We start from the raw sequence: 16,765 nt of genomic DNA, 5'->3' as shown, positions 1-16,765 counted from the left end.
ATATAAGGTGGGATGTTCTGGCCTCAGCTTCATCAGTACCAAACATACACGACAAGTTCGTCAAGCCAGCAGGTTTAAGGTCGACCGTCATGAGTCTTGCTAGAGTATATGTAAGTACTTGAATTAAACTTACTCTCGGTATTTAGTGCTCTACAAGAACTTCTCTTCCTTCAACTCCTTGTTTCGCATCTTATTAAATAATACTAGTGTTAATTAATGTGTAGCGTGTTTATTATCGTGATGTATTGTAAATAAATTAAGTGTATGTGTCTCATAACCTGTTAAAAATTACATTTAATAGAAATATAATTCTTTATATTATCTCTCTGTGCTTTCCAGTAAAAATTATCAAGTGTGTAATGTTTTATTAGTAAAATTAAAATTTATTATTATCTTTCTATTACCTATTTTAACTAATATTACATTTTCTTTTAAAAATATACTATATATTTTTTAATTAATTCATATTGTGCAAAGTATTATATGAAAATATACCGCATTTCTTTCTGCTCTTTTTTCCCATTGTTACAATTATAAATATATTGTTCTTTTTCATTATTCAATATTTTATTCTTCTTATTTTACATCAGAATTATTAGAGTATAATTAAAAAAAGCAACATTTTTTACGCTATTTACGAATACTCTTTATTAATAATTCCTAATAATAAAACGTTTTAATTATAATAACAAAACTACATTTTTCACGATAAATGTTATCAACGCTATATATCGAGAAATTGAGGGTCGCGTGTGAATTTTATGTTTTTGGCCAGATTGATCGCGCAAAATCCCTATTGCAGCTGTTCTACACAGATTTATTAATCTCCTCGATTGAAGGTTTAATACTGAAAATCTGTGGGGAATATTTTAACAGAAATTCGACGATCGACATGCGTTGTCATTTTTCAGTGTATAATAGGTTCAAAAAATTCTTTTTTCTCGATCGCATAAACATTTCCTGGACTTGATCGGACGTAATTGCGGTGAAAGTGCCTCGGATTTTTTTTTTACGTCCATAGTCGCGATACAAGGAGGCGACGATAAAGTAGCCACGGCAGATGTGCTCTTGAGTAAGTCAGTGAAAGTCCACGGCGGGAATGCATCATATTTCTTTCTCTCTCTCACTCTTTCTCTCGATTACCCACCGTGAGGAGGTCCGACCGCGCTTTTTGGCATTAGGTAACGTGCGATTTCGCATCGACGTAACGATCGAGACGTCGCGAGATCGGCGTGAAATCTGCCATCTCCCCGATTGCAACACGACGCTCGTGTTTTTACATTTCAACGGTCGTCAATTTCGATTCGATCGACGCGTTGATGAACGGTTGCTTTCGATGTGTCGCGCACGCATCCTTCTTCATTCATGTCGCGTGCTGAATATTTATTGGGTCATTAACACCGGAATTGCAGTGCTGGAAGCAGCCGGCATGGTTACATTTGGAAAATGGAAAGGGACTTGATCGATACGATTTGTTCGAAAACATACCTCGTTTTCGATGTCTGAAAATAGTTATAATTTATAGTTATGGAAGATTTATAATTGTGAAAAAAGCTAAATGTCATTTAAGTTTTATTTGTAGTATATAAATTTTATGTTCAATTTGTTTTTATTTTAGCATTTTAAGTGTTCCTTTTTTTATTTTTATTTAAATAATTAGTATATATTAAAAACATATCGAAAAAATTATATATGCCAAAGTATAAATAAATTTAAATAAATTATTGTAAAAAATAAATTTTTTATAAACTTTGTAAAATTTTTCCACAATTTTTCTTGTTTCGAACATTCCGTTGTATTTACATAAATAAGTATGTATTTATAATTTTTTCTGTTTTTCTAAATCTTTTTACCTAATACTGATTAATGTTTTTCTTATTATATAATTATTTTAACATAATTAAATTCTTACTGATTTTTTTATATATTTGTACAGTTAGTTTACTATGCGAATAGAAAGCACATTGCTTTTAACTGCGTATTATATTGCGACGATATTTAAAGAAAGCGGTGAAAATTGCAAGTGTGCGGCGAATGAAACCTGTTTTAACGATATTGACCGACACACTTGACTCTGACCCTACAGCAATATCTTTTAATGCACTTCCTGCTTCAGTTGCTTTTTTTCAAGGTCGTAATTACATTTTTATTATCTTCGCAATTATAACTAGCTTATTAAAAGATAGATTATAACACAAGCTCTATTTTACGCTCTTCAAGATGTTATGCCTCATTATGTTTGAAAAAATTAAATGGGAATTTCCGGAGCAATCATACCTACTCGACAAATAGGGAAGAGAAGTGAAAGTGAGACCGCCATTACCGTAGCATCGAGATCGATGACCAATATATTGTTACGACGTCTTGCCGCGATTTCTTACATATGCCCTGACTTTCAGATCGCCACATTTCTATTGGTACTAGGAACGCTGTGCAATGCAGAAACTATCGGAAGCAGAAAAATCAAGGTGAACGACTCGGACAGCGTCGAGCGTTCCGTTGGCGACGATGTTTTGAATGATACCGAGAGCCCGGAACAAGAGGAAGACAACCCCGATAAGGTCATGCCGATTTTACCACCGATTATACTTCTGGATTTCGATAACGGCACAATCTCGGACGATAACGCGACCGTCGACGAGAAATCAAAACGCACCGTCAACAACAACCTTGGTTACGGCTTCAACCGAAACGTCCTGCAAACCCCGCGGAAGTACAATTATTACTTTCCCGCCGGAAAAACCGGAACCACCGTGACCATAGAGGAATCCATCAGTCCGTTCCTGCCGAGGACCATAATAGAAAAAGTGCCACCGTCGAACAATCGGATACCAGCCTCCGATTCGATCGCGAATCTTAGATCCCGGCCAGGGTCGTATGAAGCTCGCGACTCGACCAGATCGAATTTCCAGAGTCCAACGAACTATCAGTATTATAATCCTGCGACGATATCTCAGCCCGTGTTCGGGCTGCGAACAAAATTGATGAAGACGTCCGATCCTGAGCGATATCTAGGCTTTTCTTCGTCTGCGAGGCCTTCGCTCGAGACGTACTCAAACATAGATTATCGAGAAGGCGCGTATGCGTCTACCACAGCGCAATCTCTGAATTCCGCGGAAACGGAGACGGATTACATCACTCCAAGTCCTCAAAGTTACACGGCCTCTAGCTCAAGTCGATACGTTTACGTCACACCAAATCCGCCATCGTATGCCGAAGTAAATTCTCAGAGATACTTGGGACAGAGTAGTCAGCATGCGATAAACGTGCAAGGTTACTCGGCGGCGCAAAGCTCGACGGAATCCTCGACCGCTAATCCCATCGACACTGCTGCTTTCCTAGAAAACATTGGTGTTCAATCGAAGGTGAATTCTCACGATTACATTCGACCTAGTTCGAACACGGTGGAATCTTCGACTTCAGCAGCCGGCGATATATCCAGTTACGCGGAGAACGTCGGATCGTTCGCCAATCTACCTAGATACACAGTGGAGAATGGCATCAGATATGAAAACAAGATATTCTGGAAGTATCCAGACGGCAGAGTGTCCGATACGCCGCCGATGACGTACGAAACTTACTCCGAGTACCCGTCACTGGCGGCGTTACAGGCCGCCAGATCTCAGGACGACGAGTCCGTTTCTACGGAGAACAGCGCGTTGTCGCAAGGTCCGATACAGTTTCCGATATCGCCGGAATCCAATGGTCCTCCGACCCCGTTCATCTCGGCCGAGTCCCTGTCCAGACCGTCGCAGCAGCAGACGTATCGGCTGAGCTATCAGAATCTCGTGAGTCAGAAGCAGATCATTCCACAGCAGGCAAGAGCCGGTAGCGGAGTCTCCTCCACGTATTTGACCACAACCTTTTCGCCGCTGAGAAATTCCGTCAAGTCAAATGGGAAGAATCAGAAGAATCGGTACGAGACCTTGAGACAATCGACCCCGAAATACAGTGTGAACAGTCCGAATCCCGAATACATCAATTCTTATACCACGGAAAGCGCTTCAAAAAGCACGACGCCCAGAGCTTTTACATCAACACGTGAGTTAATATTTTATATTATATTTTTTCATATTCTATGACAATATATCTCGTAATTACCTCCAATAATAATTATGTTTAAAGAGAAGAAGTATCCAGAATAAAGAATAATTATTTTCTATAATTTTTTATATTCAATATATATGTTTTTAAAAGTAGTTAAATAAAGTTTATCACGTTATAATTTAATGCACTGTATTCTGTTACAACTACGATATATATATATATAATTTACTGTAGAACAGTTTTATTTCCTTCAAAAATAAACATATATTATATTATTAGAATGCTCAAGATTTGTTATGAAAATTGATAAGATTAATAAGATTTTAATAATTAAATCATGCATATAATTTTAAATTAAGAAATTAGAGACAATGAACAAGGTACACTAAATATTTTTCTATTGTTTATTTAAAGACTTGTCTGATTATTAAATATGAATTTATTTTTGAATAATCTATTTTTTTCTTTTCCGACTTTTTAATAAAAGTTATTATCATTCCACGAGATAAAAAATTTTTAACATTTTAGTTCTAAAACCAATATTACATATCATAATTTTTTATATGCCATGTGAAAATATATTTGATAGTATATCCTTCACCGAACAATTATTTAAACGTGAAGGAATTAATTAACGCTGCTAATAAATAAAACTTTTTAAAAATAGATAGAACACGGTTTAAAATCTATAGGAAAATTAAAAAATTATTATGAATGAAACATTTAACAATTCAAATGTTAAACATGTGTGTAATTTTAATTTAATTAACTTGAAAAAACAAAGGCTAGTTAATATTTAAATTATTATATATATATATATATATATATATATATATATATATATATATGTATATAAGAATGATTATTCTTCCTTCTCGAAATCTTTTTTGTTTAATTATTATGTTAATTAAAGATTATATATTTCCAGCTCGCAAAAATTCAGCCAAGAAAACTAACGCGAGCGGCAAGAATCTGGAGAATTATTCAAATCTGCAGTACGGAGATCTACTGAATTATAATCCATCGATTTCGCAGTACATAAAAAATCCCGCGTCCATTCTGAATGTGCGGCCGACTTTTGTGCAAGCCGGAAGCTCTCTGATACCTGTAATTATTCTAAGAGTAGACGGCGTACCGCCCATTGAATCCCATAACACGCCGAACGTGAACCTAAAGGCCCTTCTGCAACAGTATCTCTTTCAGTATGCCAGAAGTATCGAAGAATTGGCGCGACCGACTAATTATAATTTTGATAGTAATCAACTCTCAAAGGAACAACATCCATTCTCTACGAATCCGTTGCGACAATTGGCACAATTGATACAAAATAGTAATACTCAAGATCTGGTCGGTAATCCTACGGAATCTTACGTTGGCAGATCGAGTTACGAGGCAAGCAATTTGGATGTCGAGAAAAGCCTCTCGAGCGTGAAATATGGTGAACGCACAGCAACTCGGCCGAAAGTGAAGAGCGTACAGATTGTGGAAAATCCAAGGTTTGAAAATTATAAAATTAAGAACTGAAATGTGCATAAATGATGAAGAGTAAAAAAAGTGAAGAGAGATAATCTTCAACTTTCGTGTTCTATCGCTCAATTCAATCTTTTCGCTAATTGAGTTACACTTTAAAAAGAGTTGCAATTTAAAAAAAAAAATAATTTTAATTATTAATTGACATAATATAGTAATTATGATAAAAAAAATAAAAATTTAAAAAAGATAAAATTTATATTCTTTTATTCAAATTAAAAAAAAAGATATAAAATGTTAAGTATTAATATAAAAAAATTGAAATTATAATAGAACACGAAATTTTAGTCAAAACGACTGATCAATATAATGATACGACATTAATTACCAACAATCAAATTAAATTCGAAATTTTCTATACAAAAAAAAATTTTTACGATTTTTATTTCAATTCATTTGAACAATTTTAATATATACATTATTTGGCATATTATTATTTTAGTCATGCAAATAAAACGTTTCGTGCCATGAAACAATTTAAGAAAATGGTAAGCTAATTGACAATCGGACATTAGTGATAGTATTTAATGTGGGATTGTGCAATGTATTATAATATGTCTACAATATTACAATATGTACCTGCGCTACTGATTTGCTGAGAATCAAAATCTATTGGTATTAATACCTCTTGTCGTTCTCGGAAAAGCAGTAGTAACCGAAGCACGTTTGTGGTTTTGCAAATGTACCTACGAAAAATTAACCAAATTTGTATACTTCAGAAAGGTACCTTTTAAATCGTAGCGTCTAAGTTCTATACAATTTAAGATAAACATAACTTTGTATACTTGTATACTGGATTATTAAAAACTAATAAAATAAGCAAATAAAAAAACACCTTTTTATACAAATTATTTGCTGTTATTTGTTCCTAAATTTTTTAAATTAATTGTTTCTGTAAAAAAAAAGTTTTACTTTTGCGTACGTTTTATTAATTAAAAGTTAAACTCTATCAGATTTTGCTTATTTTACATATTCTACAATATTGTTGGTTTTATAAACTTTTTAAAAACTATACTATATTTTATTAATAGGTTTTTTTAAGTGTGTATGATAATGATTAAATAAAGATAGTCACATGTATACAAATTAATTAAAAGTAGGTAAAATTGTATCATAATTCTATATATACATAGATTGAGAAAATAAATTATGATTAAATTAGAATTTCTATATAATTGCTATGATATGGTTTTCTGCTTTTATTCTTATTTTTATTCTCATATAAAACATAGCTTGATCTAGTTTACTTAATTAAAATTCTATTTTTGTAAACTTTCTAAAAAACTCGAACATATTATACTATTAAGATTTTTTCAAAGTAATACAAAATTTTAAAAATATAGAATATGTATAAAAAAGAATTGCTAAATATCATTTTTATTAATAATTTTTATTAGATATAAAATCGATTTTTCTTTAATTATTATCATAGCTAATTATCAGATAATTAACTATTCAAAATTAAGATAATAAATTTTAATATGGAAAAAAGGAACGGTAATCATATTCTTTAATATTAAATAAATTTTATTTTAATAGAATTTTAATTTAAAATTTACAAAAATAAGTAACGTTAAAAATTGAGGAGATGAGAGAGATGTAATTAAAATTATTTTCTTTGATTTTTTTACTAAAGAAAGTTATTTTCAAATAAATAGAAATCCTGATTAAAAGACAAGTTCCTATACAATTAAAAAGATATTCTGTATGATATATTGCACGAGCAACGTAGGTATGTATTATCTGATCATTTATTGGACAAAAATGGTGCTTTAGATTGAAGCACAGTTATTAACTTTTCCTAATAATCATACAGTATATATGTATATATGGTAAAGTAAAAGTTTCCATCTTTTTACAGGAAAAATGATTATTGATCCACGTCGCACATTAACGGTCATTGAACGGCAATTATGCATTTATTCGATATAAACAATGCATAAATATTCTTTTGCGTGTGTGTTTATTAATGTGTATAATAATATTCCGAATTAATAAAAAGCTACATCACCACACGATAGCGAGTGTGCATGTCTGAAAATGTGCGTATTGATGTGACCGTGGTGCCGTTAAACAATTAACGTTAATTATCTGACAGAAGCTTAAGAAAGACGTTCAACCCGTGCTATACAGTTATTAATTCTACGTTTTCACAACAAGAGACCTTGACGATATCTTCGTTGCATCTACGGCAATTAAATGCAAGTCATTAAACTGTACGCTTGAGCACGAAACTTACATGCGGGGAAAAGATCAGTCCGTGTTACACACGGGCGTTCATCTATGTTCGCGGGCCGTATTGGGAGGAGTAGCCGTACCAGGCATAATGCGTGTGTTCTAGAGCGCATAAAAGTACGGCGGAAAAAGTATTGGCAAGCTCCATTTGGTCCTGTCGGAGACGAAAACAACGAAAATCGAGAAACTACGAAGCACCGGAAGTTAATTTCACGATCGATACAATTGCATCGCAAGATTCTTGGATGCATTTCTTGTATCTCGTCGTATATATATTTCATAAAATCGCGACAGTTCTACTCTGATTTATGATGTTCCTCAACAACATTCTTCGCGTGAATTTAAAATATGGTGATTTTCATTACAAATTAGCCCTTTTTGTAGAATGTGCATTGCAGAAGATGGTTCTATTCTATTCTATATATCGTCTTGTTCATGTCTCTATTTCCGCTGCTCAAGTTTCATGATAATGAAAAGTGGCATCACATTCCACGATATACAATATTGGACAATATTTCTCCCAGCTCGCTCGCGTGTCGCGAATGAAAGTATCCTCCGCAGCCGTCTGGTCTACAGGATAATATTTAGAACGATATTTTTCACTTGGCCATCAGACTGTATAAAGAAAATCGCATATCTACTATGTGGCTCAGTTCTCGCGTGGAAGCTCGCCACGCAGGGTTACCTTGAAATTACAAGAGGCGAGGATACAAGAACGAATGATTCCAATCAATGTGTACGCGGAGTACAGTGTGACACACGGATCTTTTTGATTGTGTTTGATTTTTCGGGAGATCTCAAAGAGTCAGCACGTTCGACGCAAAATGATCCTATATTATGTAAGTACTTGGATTAAAGTACTTTGTGAAAGTGTGAAGTTTATTGTGTAGTGACAAACTCAGTTGTTTAATTTCTGTGCAGATAAATATAGTACGGAACCTAATATGTATAAAAAAATTTGACAGAATTAATATAAATGTGACCGATTTTTCTTACATATAAAATACTGCCAAATATTTTTGAAGAAAAAATATGCATATGTAATTATTTATAGAATATATTTTAAACATACCATATACAACACACATAGAAAAAAAAAATATTTATATTTTGTCTTTTCTCAATATAAACAATTTAAACCTTTATTTTTGTATGCCAACTTTCTCCTTACTTTATTAATAAGCTTTTCATTTATTTCTTATCTTAGCAAAGAATTGTTAGTATTATAAAAATTTTTTAAAATAAAGCTACATTTAAAAATTGTTATAGAACTCATTTTCAATTAGTACGTATTTTCATTGCACATAATTTAGTTTGTATTATATATATATATAGATGCATGCATACACACTTTTATTTTACATGGCTAAAATGCTTTCTGTTTTTACTTGATAATATGTTGTTTTATTGCAAATTGATTTGTTGTGTGGGGTATAAATATTCTTTTTATTTCTCTCTTTCTCCTTTCTATTCTCTTTTCTCTCTTTATTTGCGTAAACAAAATCCAATTTCTGTTATTTTAAGAAAATACTGTTTAGAGTATTAAATTAAAAATAATATTATGCATGATCGAGAAATTCTTTTCATTATGTGCGTGCTGTTATTTATCTTAGTTATCTTATACAGCAGTATGGTCTACTGATTACGATATAATTAGTACATACTTTCATTGTAGCTAGTTAAATTTAATAATTAAATTAATAAAGAATAATTTTTGTAAACTTGTAAGTTCAATTTTAATTTTTTAAAATTGTAACAGTTTAATAGTAAAAAATAAAAATAATAGTAAGAAATAAAAATAATTTAATAGTAAAAAGTATTTATTGCTGAATATTGTAAATATTGACAAAGATAAATTAGAAATAAGTTATAATTTTATAAAGTTGTTATATTATTATGTCAAATTAAATTAATTAAATTTATTAATTTAAAACACATACTTTGACTTTTACAAATAATTTATTAGACTAATATTTAATACTGTTTTAATAAATGTATTTTAATATAAAGCTCTTCTTATGTACATATTTTTTAATACTCAATGTTTTAATTTGATAATTAAGTTTAACTATAGATGAGAAAAATAAAATCTGTGCATATCAAATATAAATTATGAAAAAATTATCACGTACATACATATATTAGTAATGTTAAACGCTTTTGAAATTTGATAGATAAGACTGTTTCCAAGTAGATAAAGACATGTATATTAACGGTGTTTATTTCAATTGACAACTTCGACCGACTTGTTTAACGATAGGCTTGAAGAATTACATAGTTTAAATTGGCTATGTTTTCTCCGCAATTACTTTTCACCGGCACTCTCTAAACGGTTGAGCTATGTGTTGGTTGTTCGTGTTTCTGCATTTTATAAAGGAAAAGTAATTTATCATACAATTGTACACTCTGAGCTTTGATAATTCTTTTTTTCTATTAAAATTATTAACTTAGCAATCATACTCATATGAAGGGGCCTATTACTGTCAAACGGACTCAAATGCTCATGAATCGGTGAGAAAGTCTACGAAGATTTGCTTCCTTGCACATTCAGTCCTTATTTCTATCGTACACGCTCTGGCATTTTACTTTTCTAGTCTGCTTTTCTTTTCTAGGTCATCTCCTTGACGAAACAGCAATTAACACTGCTTACTATCATACATAGGAGCTGCTATCCAAACTTTGCAATGCATATGCTACTTTCTTTTTTAAAAAGTGCAATATTTCTAAAATTCTTTACTTTTACAATAATTTCTCTTTGCTGTTTATCGCCAATTTAATGTCAATTATATTATAATATTAATTATACCATATATCGCATAAATGCACTTTTTAAATTTTTAATTAAAAATGTACAGTAATATTTTAATGAAAATATATTCTAGCGTGAAAATCTTGCAGTGCATTGCGTATGTTTTTGATTAATTTGTATTTTACATACTTTACATTATATTAAGTTTTATATGTTATGTAATATTTATATCTTTATTTAAGTAAATTACTATTAATTAAAATTTATTTAAGTAAATTACTATTAATTAAAATTTATTTAAGTAAATTATTACTAATAGTTAAATAAATTTACTATTAATTATTTATTATTTTAAATTTCAATTTGATAATCTTATTTCATCTGTTGTAGGTCATATTAGTGGTTCTCAGCTGGCCGCAAATAAGATGTATAGAGGACGTCGACTTAAAAAGTGAGGAAATTTTTGACCAACTCGCAACTGCGTCGGAGAATATAGCAGACGCTGTACAACATTCAATCACGGATTCGAAAGATTCTGAAGAGGAAATCTCGAGCATATCAGCGTCAGAAAGCGCAACGGTACATTATGAAAATTCCAACGGCTTTGTGCCTATGGTAGAGTCTGCCTCTTCGTTGTACAACGATCCTGACTCGTACGACTCGTCGTTAGAGACCAATGATTCTGAGGAGCAGGAGGACCAGTCGGAAGAGAGCAACACAAGGAATGGCGTAAGTGCTCAAGACAGTTCGGACGCGAGGGCGAAAAAATTTGAAGAAGACTTAGCGTATTCCTCGGAAGCGAGGATCTTCTTGAATAATCCTGGATCGTTGACGAATCGTAGGTCTTTCGATTTCCAGGAAGGGCGGTCGAATGAATTCGAGTTGCTGAAGGTCAACAACGACACTCCCGTGGTGGCCAATTACCAGGAATTTTACAAGAACGTGCAGAGTACGGTGAATACCGAGACTGACAGCGAACCTGATACATCTTCTTCGGAGCATGCGAACGAAGAAAAAGAGAAGGAAATCGAGAATTATGCTCACAATTATGATCAGCAGTCGCAGCAAATTAGCGATGAAGATTCTTATGCGCAGTACAACAATGCGCAAGATATGAAGAAAATTCCTTACGAGCAAGAGAAAGTTGCTGATAATTATCGTCAGCAGGATCCCACGAACTACGACAGTCACGGGCAGAATGAAGCGACGGTCTCGTCCTCATCAAGGACGAATTATCAGGTCAACGAACTTGTACATAGCGGAACTTACAACAATGTGGCGGAATCGTCGGGCACGCACTATCAATTCAAGCCGGTCGTGGTCGCTGAGTCAAACAATTATAAAAACATAAACTTGGAGCCTTCCTCGTCGGACACGTCGAGTCCGTACCAAGTTTATAACGATAATAACAAGCAGCGCAGTTATCATCGCCCGGAGGACTCTAAGAATCTCTCAGACGAGAGTTCAGATTATTCCGAGTACATTGGGCGACCGAAAGTGAGGCTGCACAAGACTCGAAGACGTCCGTTGTATCCTTCTTCTAGGAAACTTCCAAAAGAACATCGCGACGTGATAAACGACAGTTCAGAGGAAAATCACAAATACAGCTCTTCAAAATTAAGATCGCAGCGGTATAAAATAAAGGCAAATCCATGGCTTAATGATCCTTCTACAAATCATCGCGATGAAAGCGTCGAAGAAGTTAAATATGGTTTCAAAGGCAGTAATACAGAAAAAGGCTCCAAAGTACACAACAGATCAAGGCCAAAAGTCAATTCATGGAATCAGGTCTCTCCAAGTCTCGAGGTTTCTCATTCTAACGGAATTGAACTGAATCAGATGGAAAAGCCAAAGTTCTTGGTTAATGTCGTACCTATGGCAAATTTCGATCACGCAACCGCGTTAGGCAACAGTCAAGGTTTTGACATGTCCAACGCAGTTTTGCAAAACATCGCTACTGTCGCGCCAATCGGAGCGTTTAGCACAACCACTTCTCAGCCTATTCTTGCTCAGAATTTGGCTCAATTATCGAAGAATTTGATGAACTTGCAGAATTTAGCGGTTTCTACGCCAATGCCCGATATTATCGTCGGTCAGAATACTTTCCAAAATCCTGTACATACGGTTCTGCTTTCTCATCCAAACGAGCAGAACAAGAATGCCCTGAAGACCTATTTGCCAAGTACTATGACACCAGTGTTTGCTTTAACGTCCAGTTTAAGCCCAGCATTGCAGAATGTGCGAGTTCAAACCGTGCACAATAACAATGTAACGCCACGAACGACCTTCGCCATAACGCCTTCTTCCACCGTCGTTCAACAGATGCCAATAAATCAAGTACACTCCGGTATACAACAACTGATAATACCGCAACCGACCCTTCAAACATTTCCGAACTTTTTGCAAACGCCGCTCCAGACAACTCAGATTCATGTAAATCCTCACGGATTGCAGAATCAAAATTTAATACATCACGGTAACTTACAGATACAAAGTTCGCCGACAACGCCTACGCTGTCTGGTCAGGTAATGCCGGAAAGCAGGATCAACGGGGATTCGCAGAATAAAAAGAACACGTACTCTGCTTCTGGTTCAAATTTTCTAGCCTCCGCGACTCTAGCTGTCGGCCAGAATGAACAGAAACATCCAAGCAATATCAACTCATACTACCTGCAGAATCAGCATACGCAGCAGATTGTGAAACCTCAGGAAATAATGCCGACTATACTGCAACCCAGTGCAACTTTAAACGGTATAACTGTGAACACTCAGCAGCTGATTCCTCAACAAAATTTGCAAAACGGTAATCTCATTTTGCAGCACCCGCGCGATCAAACGCAGCAGTATGTCAAGTTACAAAATAATGACGCGGATGCTATGCAACAATTACAGGCACAATTGAATAAACAGTTTATAAAAAATCATAGACTAGGCGGCGTCACGTTACAGACTGCTGACAACATAGCTAGTCATTCGAACAACATCAACACCTTCGAGGCATTATCAGGGAACGCGCATCTTCCAAACGTAGGCACTAAAAACGTGGAAATAGTGAATCCAAATATTAAGCCAAGTCCAATTGATATAACATATCAGCTGATGCATTATCCAGCTACTGTTCTAACAACGCCTATTCCAATTTTTAGTACGATTGCTCCGGTTAATCAGGTTAATCTTCAGAATTACGTGAATTCGTTGACAGAGAACGCGAATAAAGTTAAGCAATTCGGCGCATTGGAAATCAAAACGCATAATCATGAACGACCGATGTTCAATCCTATTAATTTTGTCCCGAATGTTGACATTATTAAAGATCAGCATGCTCTTAACAATAAACCAGCTCACGAACCTATTCAGCAAGGTTTGAACTTGGTGCCCGTCATGCCTGGCGGTAACTTCTTTAAACCGTCAATCGCGGCGCAAAACGAATTGGTTGCAAAGCCAAAACTGAATTCGGACTTGCAGAAATACGCCGAGGAGATGTTTAAAGAATCTTTGAAGACAATGTACAACTCACAGAAATGGAATAATGACAGAAAGCCTCAGGAAAATGGTCAGAGTTCCGAAGTAAGCGATTTGACAAAGCTGAGACTCGAAATGCAGAAACTGAGAGCTTCTTTGGTGCAGTCGAAGTATAAAGACATTCTCGAGGCGCATCAGAGTAAGCATAATATACGTACAACTGATGTGCCAACATCTTCGAGCGATAAAAAGAAACCAGATGCTCTTCTAGAGACCTTGGAACATTTGCTGAAAACTCGACCTCGTGGACCAATACATATTTATCATGGCCCTGTTAAATCAGATCACAAACGCAAACCGGAAGATTCGAGCTTCGATTTTGACGAGTACAAAGATGGTAGCCATATAACAGAATTTCTCACGCCACCAAAATCAAAACCTTTACATTTGAAAGGTCCTTTTTACAGTAAGCCAAAGAAACGACCAGAGGCCTTAAGGTTTAAAAGTAATCCGAGAAGACCAACAAGACCCAGTATTTTACCATTTAAATCCGAGAAGCTAGAAACGTCCTCAAGCGATATACATGTGTATGTAGATCCGGATCACTTCGGCCACGAATCTAGACATCAGCCGATCTTTAATAAATACTCAACATATACCACGGCAACACCCGATGTTGGTAAAATCTTGAGAGAGATCAAGAATAACAAGAACTATGATATTAATCATCCAAGAATGCATAATCTTCTTGGTTTGTTGATGAAGAATAAACAATTACCGACCAGAAGCACACAGAATTATTTTCGCAACAAGGATCAAGTGAGAGAATATTTCGAGAATGAGAAGCAGCGACTCAATGAACAGTTTTATGACGAGGCCCTAAGGGATTACATAAATAGGTCTGACGCATCGGAATCAGATTTAGTTATTGAGAGAAAAGTCTATTCGGGGAACGGCACCGCGTAAATCCGTAATCAAAAATACAAGCGAAACATTCGATCACGACATACGTTTGTTGTATCTGTGCGTGATTTGTAAATTCGCTTGCGAAAAGACTAGAATTACATAATAAATATGTTAATCTTACTCGATAAAAAAAGAAAAAAAAACAAATTTTTTTTTCTTATTTACATCAATAAAAGCTGTATAGTGTCAGCATTGATTGCGCTGTTCGCGCTATGAATATTTAATTATATGTATAGTAAGTAACATTTTATATGAAAGTTGAAAAATTAATCATTAGTATGTCGAACGTGTTCGCATGGAACATTCGGGTCGAGGAGAAAGGAAATTCATTGCTCATCTGTAAGACGCTTTAGCAAGTATTATATGTACATATTAATTTAAACGGAGAAATATATATATCTTGTAATTTGTACGGCGCATGTCTACGTTTTATCTACTTTATCTTTTCATCGATCTATCTCTTTCACCTATTTATTTCTATAAAATGTATATAGAAATAAAATTAGAAACAAAATAATTTTTTTTCCATATTAAAGAAACATGCAGAAAATTTTATAGAAGAGAAGTAAGTATTAATAAAATTTTATTTTTTAACTAGCTAAATATAACTAAAAGTATAAAAATTTATATGTAAATATATTAAATATTTTTTATTTGATATCAGAGTAATTTAATTGTAGCATATGTAATACTTATATATTTTTAAATTAAGAAATGCTTTTTTTAAATTATATTTTTTATGAATTTATTTATATTTTTAAACACTATTGTTTCAAAATATATTTCCAAAATTAATCTTTCTCTAATAAAATAAAATAAGTATCAAACTTTTACATGAACAAAGACGTTTTCATGATTGCATTAGCATTTTTAGTAATTTTTTCCAATTTAAAAGTTGATAGACAATAAAAAATTAATAGTTGTATCTCTTAGAATATATATTAAATTATATTAGTATGTAGAAACTCTTTATATAATTTTTACAAAATTAAATAATAACATAATGTATATAGAATGTATATAGAAACACAATCACATTATTTTTATTTGAAATAATAATAACTCATCCGTAACCCACAGAAAGAAAAGGCGTTCACCTCGTAATATATAACAGTCATTATTTTAAAAATTTACTCAATAAAGTTTATATATATATATATATATATATGTGTGTATATACACATTAAAACATTTTTATTATGCAACTGTCACTTTCTCGGAAAATACTCAGAGAATTGGACACAAATTCATTCGAGAGAATTCTGCTAATTCATAATGCTATTATGACGGATACAGATATGCTCGCGCAAGTTTTCTCATTGTCAGAATAATGCAGTATAATTATAATACAATCAAGGAAATTTCTCTATTTCTCTCTCACTTTTTTTGTAAATGCGGTTGTTGTTATCTCTAAAAAATTTTTATACTTTAAAGATACATATATAGTAGTTTTTATTCTAAAATCTAAAATATTATTTATTATATATTTATATTATATTAATTTTTGTAATATAGTTTGCATTACATTTTTCGACAATTAAATTATAAAGAGAGAAATATAAATTAATAATAAAAAGAAAGATCAATGGCATGATTATAATTATGATTATGGTTTCACTGCTCAGAGAGAAGCGGTGATTTGATTCGGTTTTTCTTTTACGCTTTTTATTGAGTTTAGAAAAGTTCACTATTCTATTGTCTCGCATCAGTAAACGTCGAATATAAAAGATGAGAAATTGTTGATCGTCGCCAGTTAATATCAAACTTTCGTATCTA

The 16,765-nt window shown here is 33.2% G+C and overlaps 2 protein-coding genes across 2 annotated transcripts; both read left to right on the top strand.

Annotated features, from left to right (window-relative positions):
- The first annotated feature begins 55 nt into the window (after positions 1-55).
- Positions 56-5,647, top strand: LOC140676441 (uncharacterized). The gene is made up of 3 exons (XM_072911499.1): positions 56-110; positions 2,400-4,041; positions 4,976-5,647. Exons 1-3 carry the CDS (start codon positions 90-92, stop codon positions 5,569-5,571), a joined length of 2,259 nt encoding a protein of 752 aa, XP_072767600.1. The 5' UTR covers positions 56-89; the 3' UTR covers positions 5,572-5,647.
- Positions 5,648-8,531: 2,884 nt separating this feature from the next.
- LOC140663029 (uncharacterized) lies at positions 8,532-14,998 on the top strand. The gene is made up of 2 exons (XM_072886873.1): positions 8,532-8,651; positions 10,952-14,998. Exons 1-2 carry the CDS (start codon positions 8,637-8,639, stop codon positions 14,987-14,989), a joined length of 4,053 nt encoding a protein of 1,350 aa, XP_072742974.1. The 5' UTR covers positions 8,532-8,636; the 3' UTR covers positions 14,990-14,998.
- The last annotated feature ends 1,767 nt before the right edge of the window (positions 14,999-16,765 follow it).

This window comes from Anoplolepis gracilipes, chromosome 2 (assembly GCF_047496725.1).
Source record: "Anoplolepis gracilipes chromosome 2, ASM4749672v1, whole genome shotgun sequence".
Taxonomy (NCBI): domain Eukaryota; kingdom Metazoa; phylum Arthropoda; class Insecta; order Hymenoptera; family Formicidae; genus Anoplolepis; species Anoplolepis gracilipes.
The sequence above is the reverse complement of the archived record's forward strand: the minus strand, read 5'-3'. Positions and strand labels throughout refer to the sequence as shown.

Excerpts from the sequence above, each read along its gene's own strand:
- LOC140676441 (XM_072911499.1), top strand. The coding sequence starts at position 90 with ATGAGTCTTGCTAGAGTATAT. Across the intron at positions 111-2,399 it reads TGAGTCTTGCTAGAGTATAT|ATCGCCACATTTCTATTGGT; the intron begins GTAAGTACTTGA and ends CCTGACTTTCAG. Across the intron at positions 4,042-4,975 it reads CAGAGCTTTTACATCAACAC|CTCGCAAAAATTCAGCCAAG; the intron begins GTGAGTTAATAT and ends ATATATTTCCAG.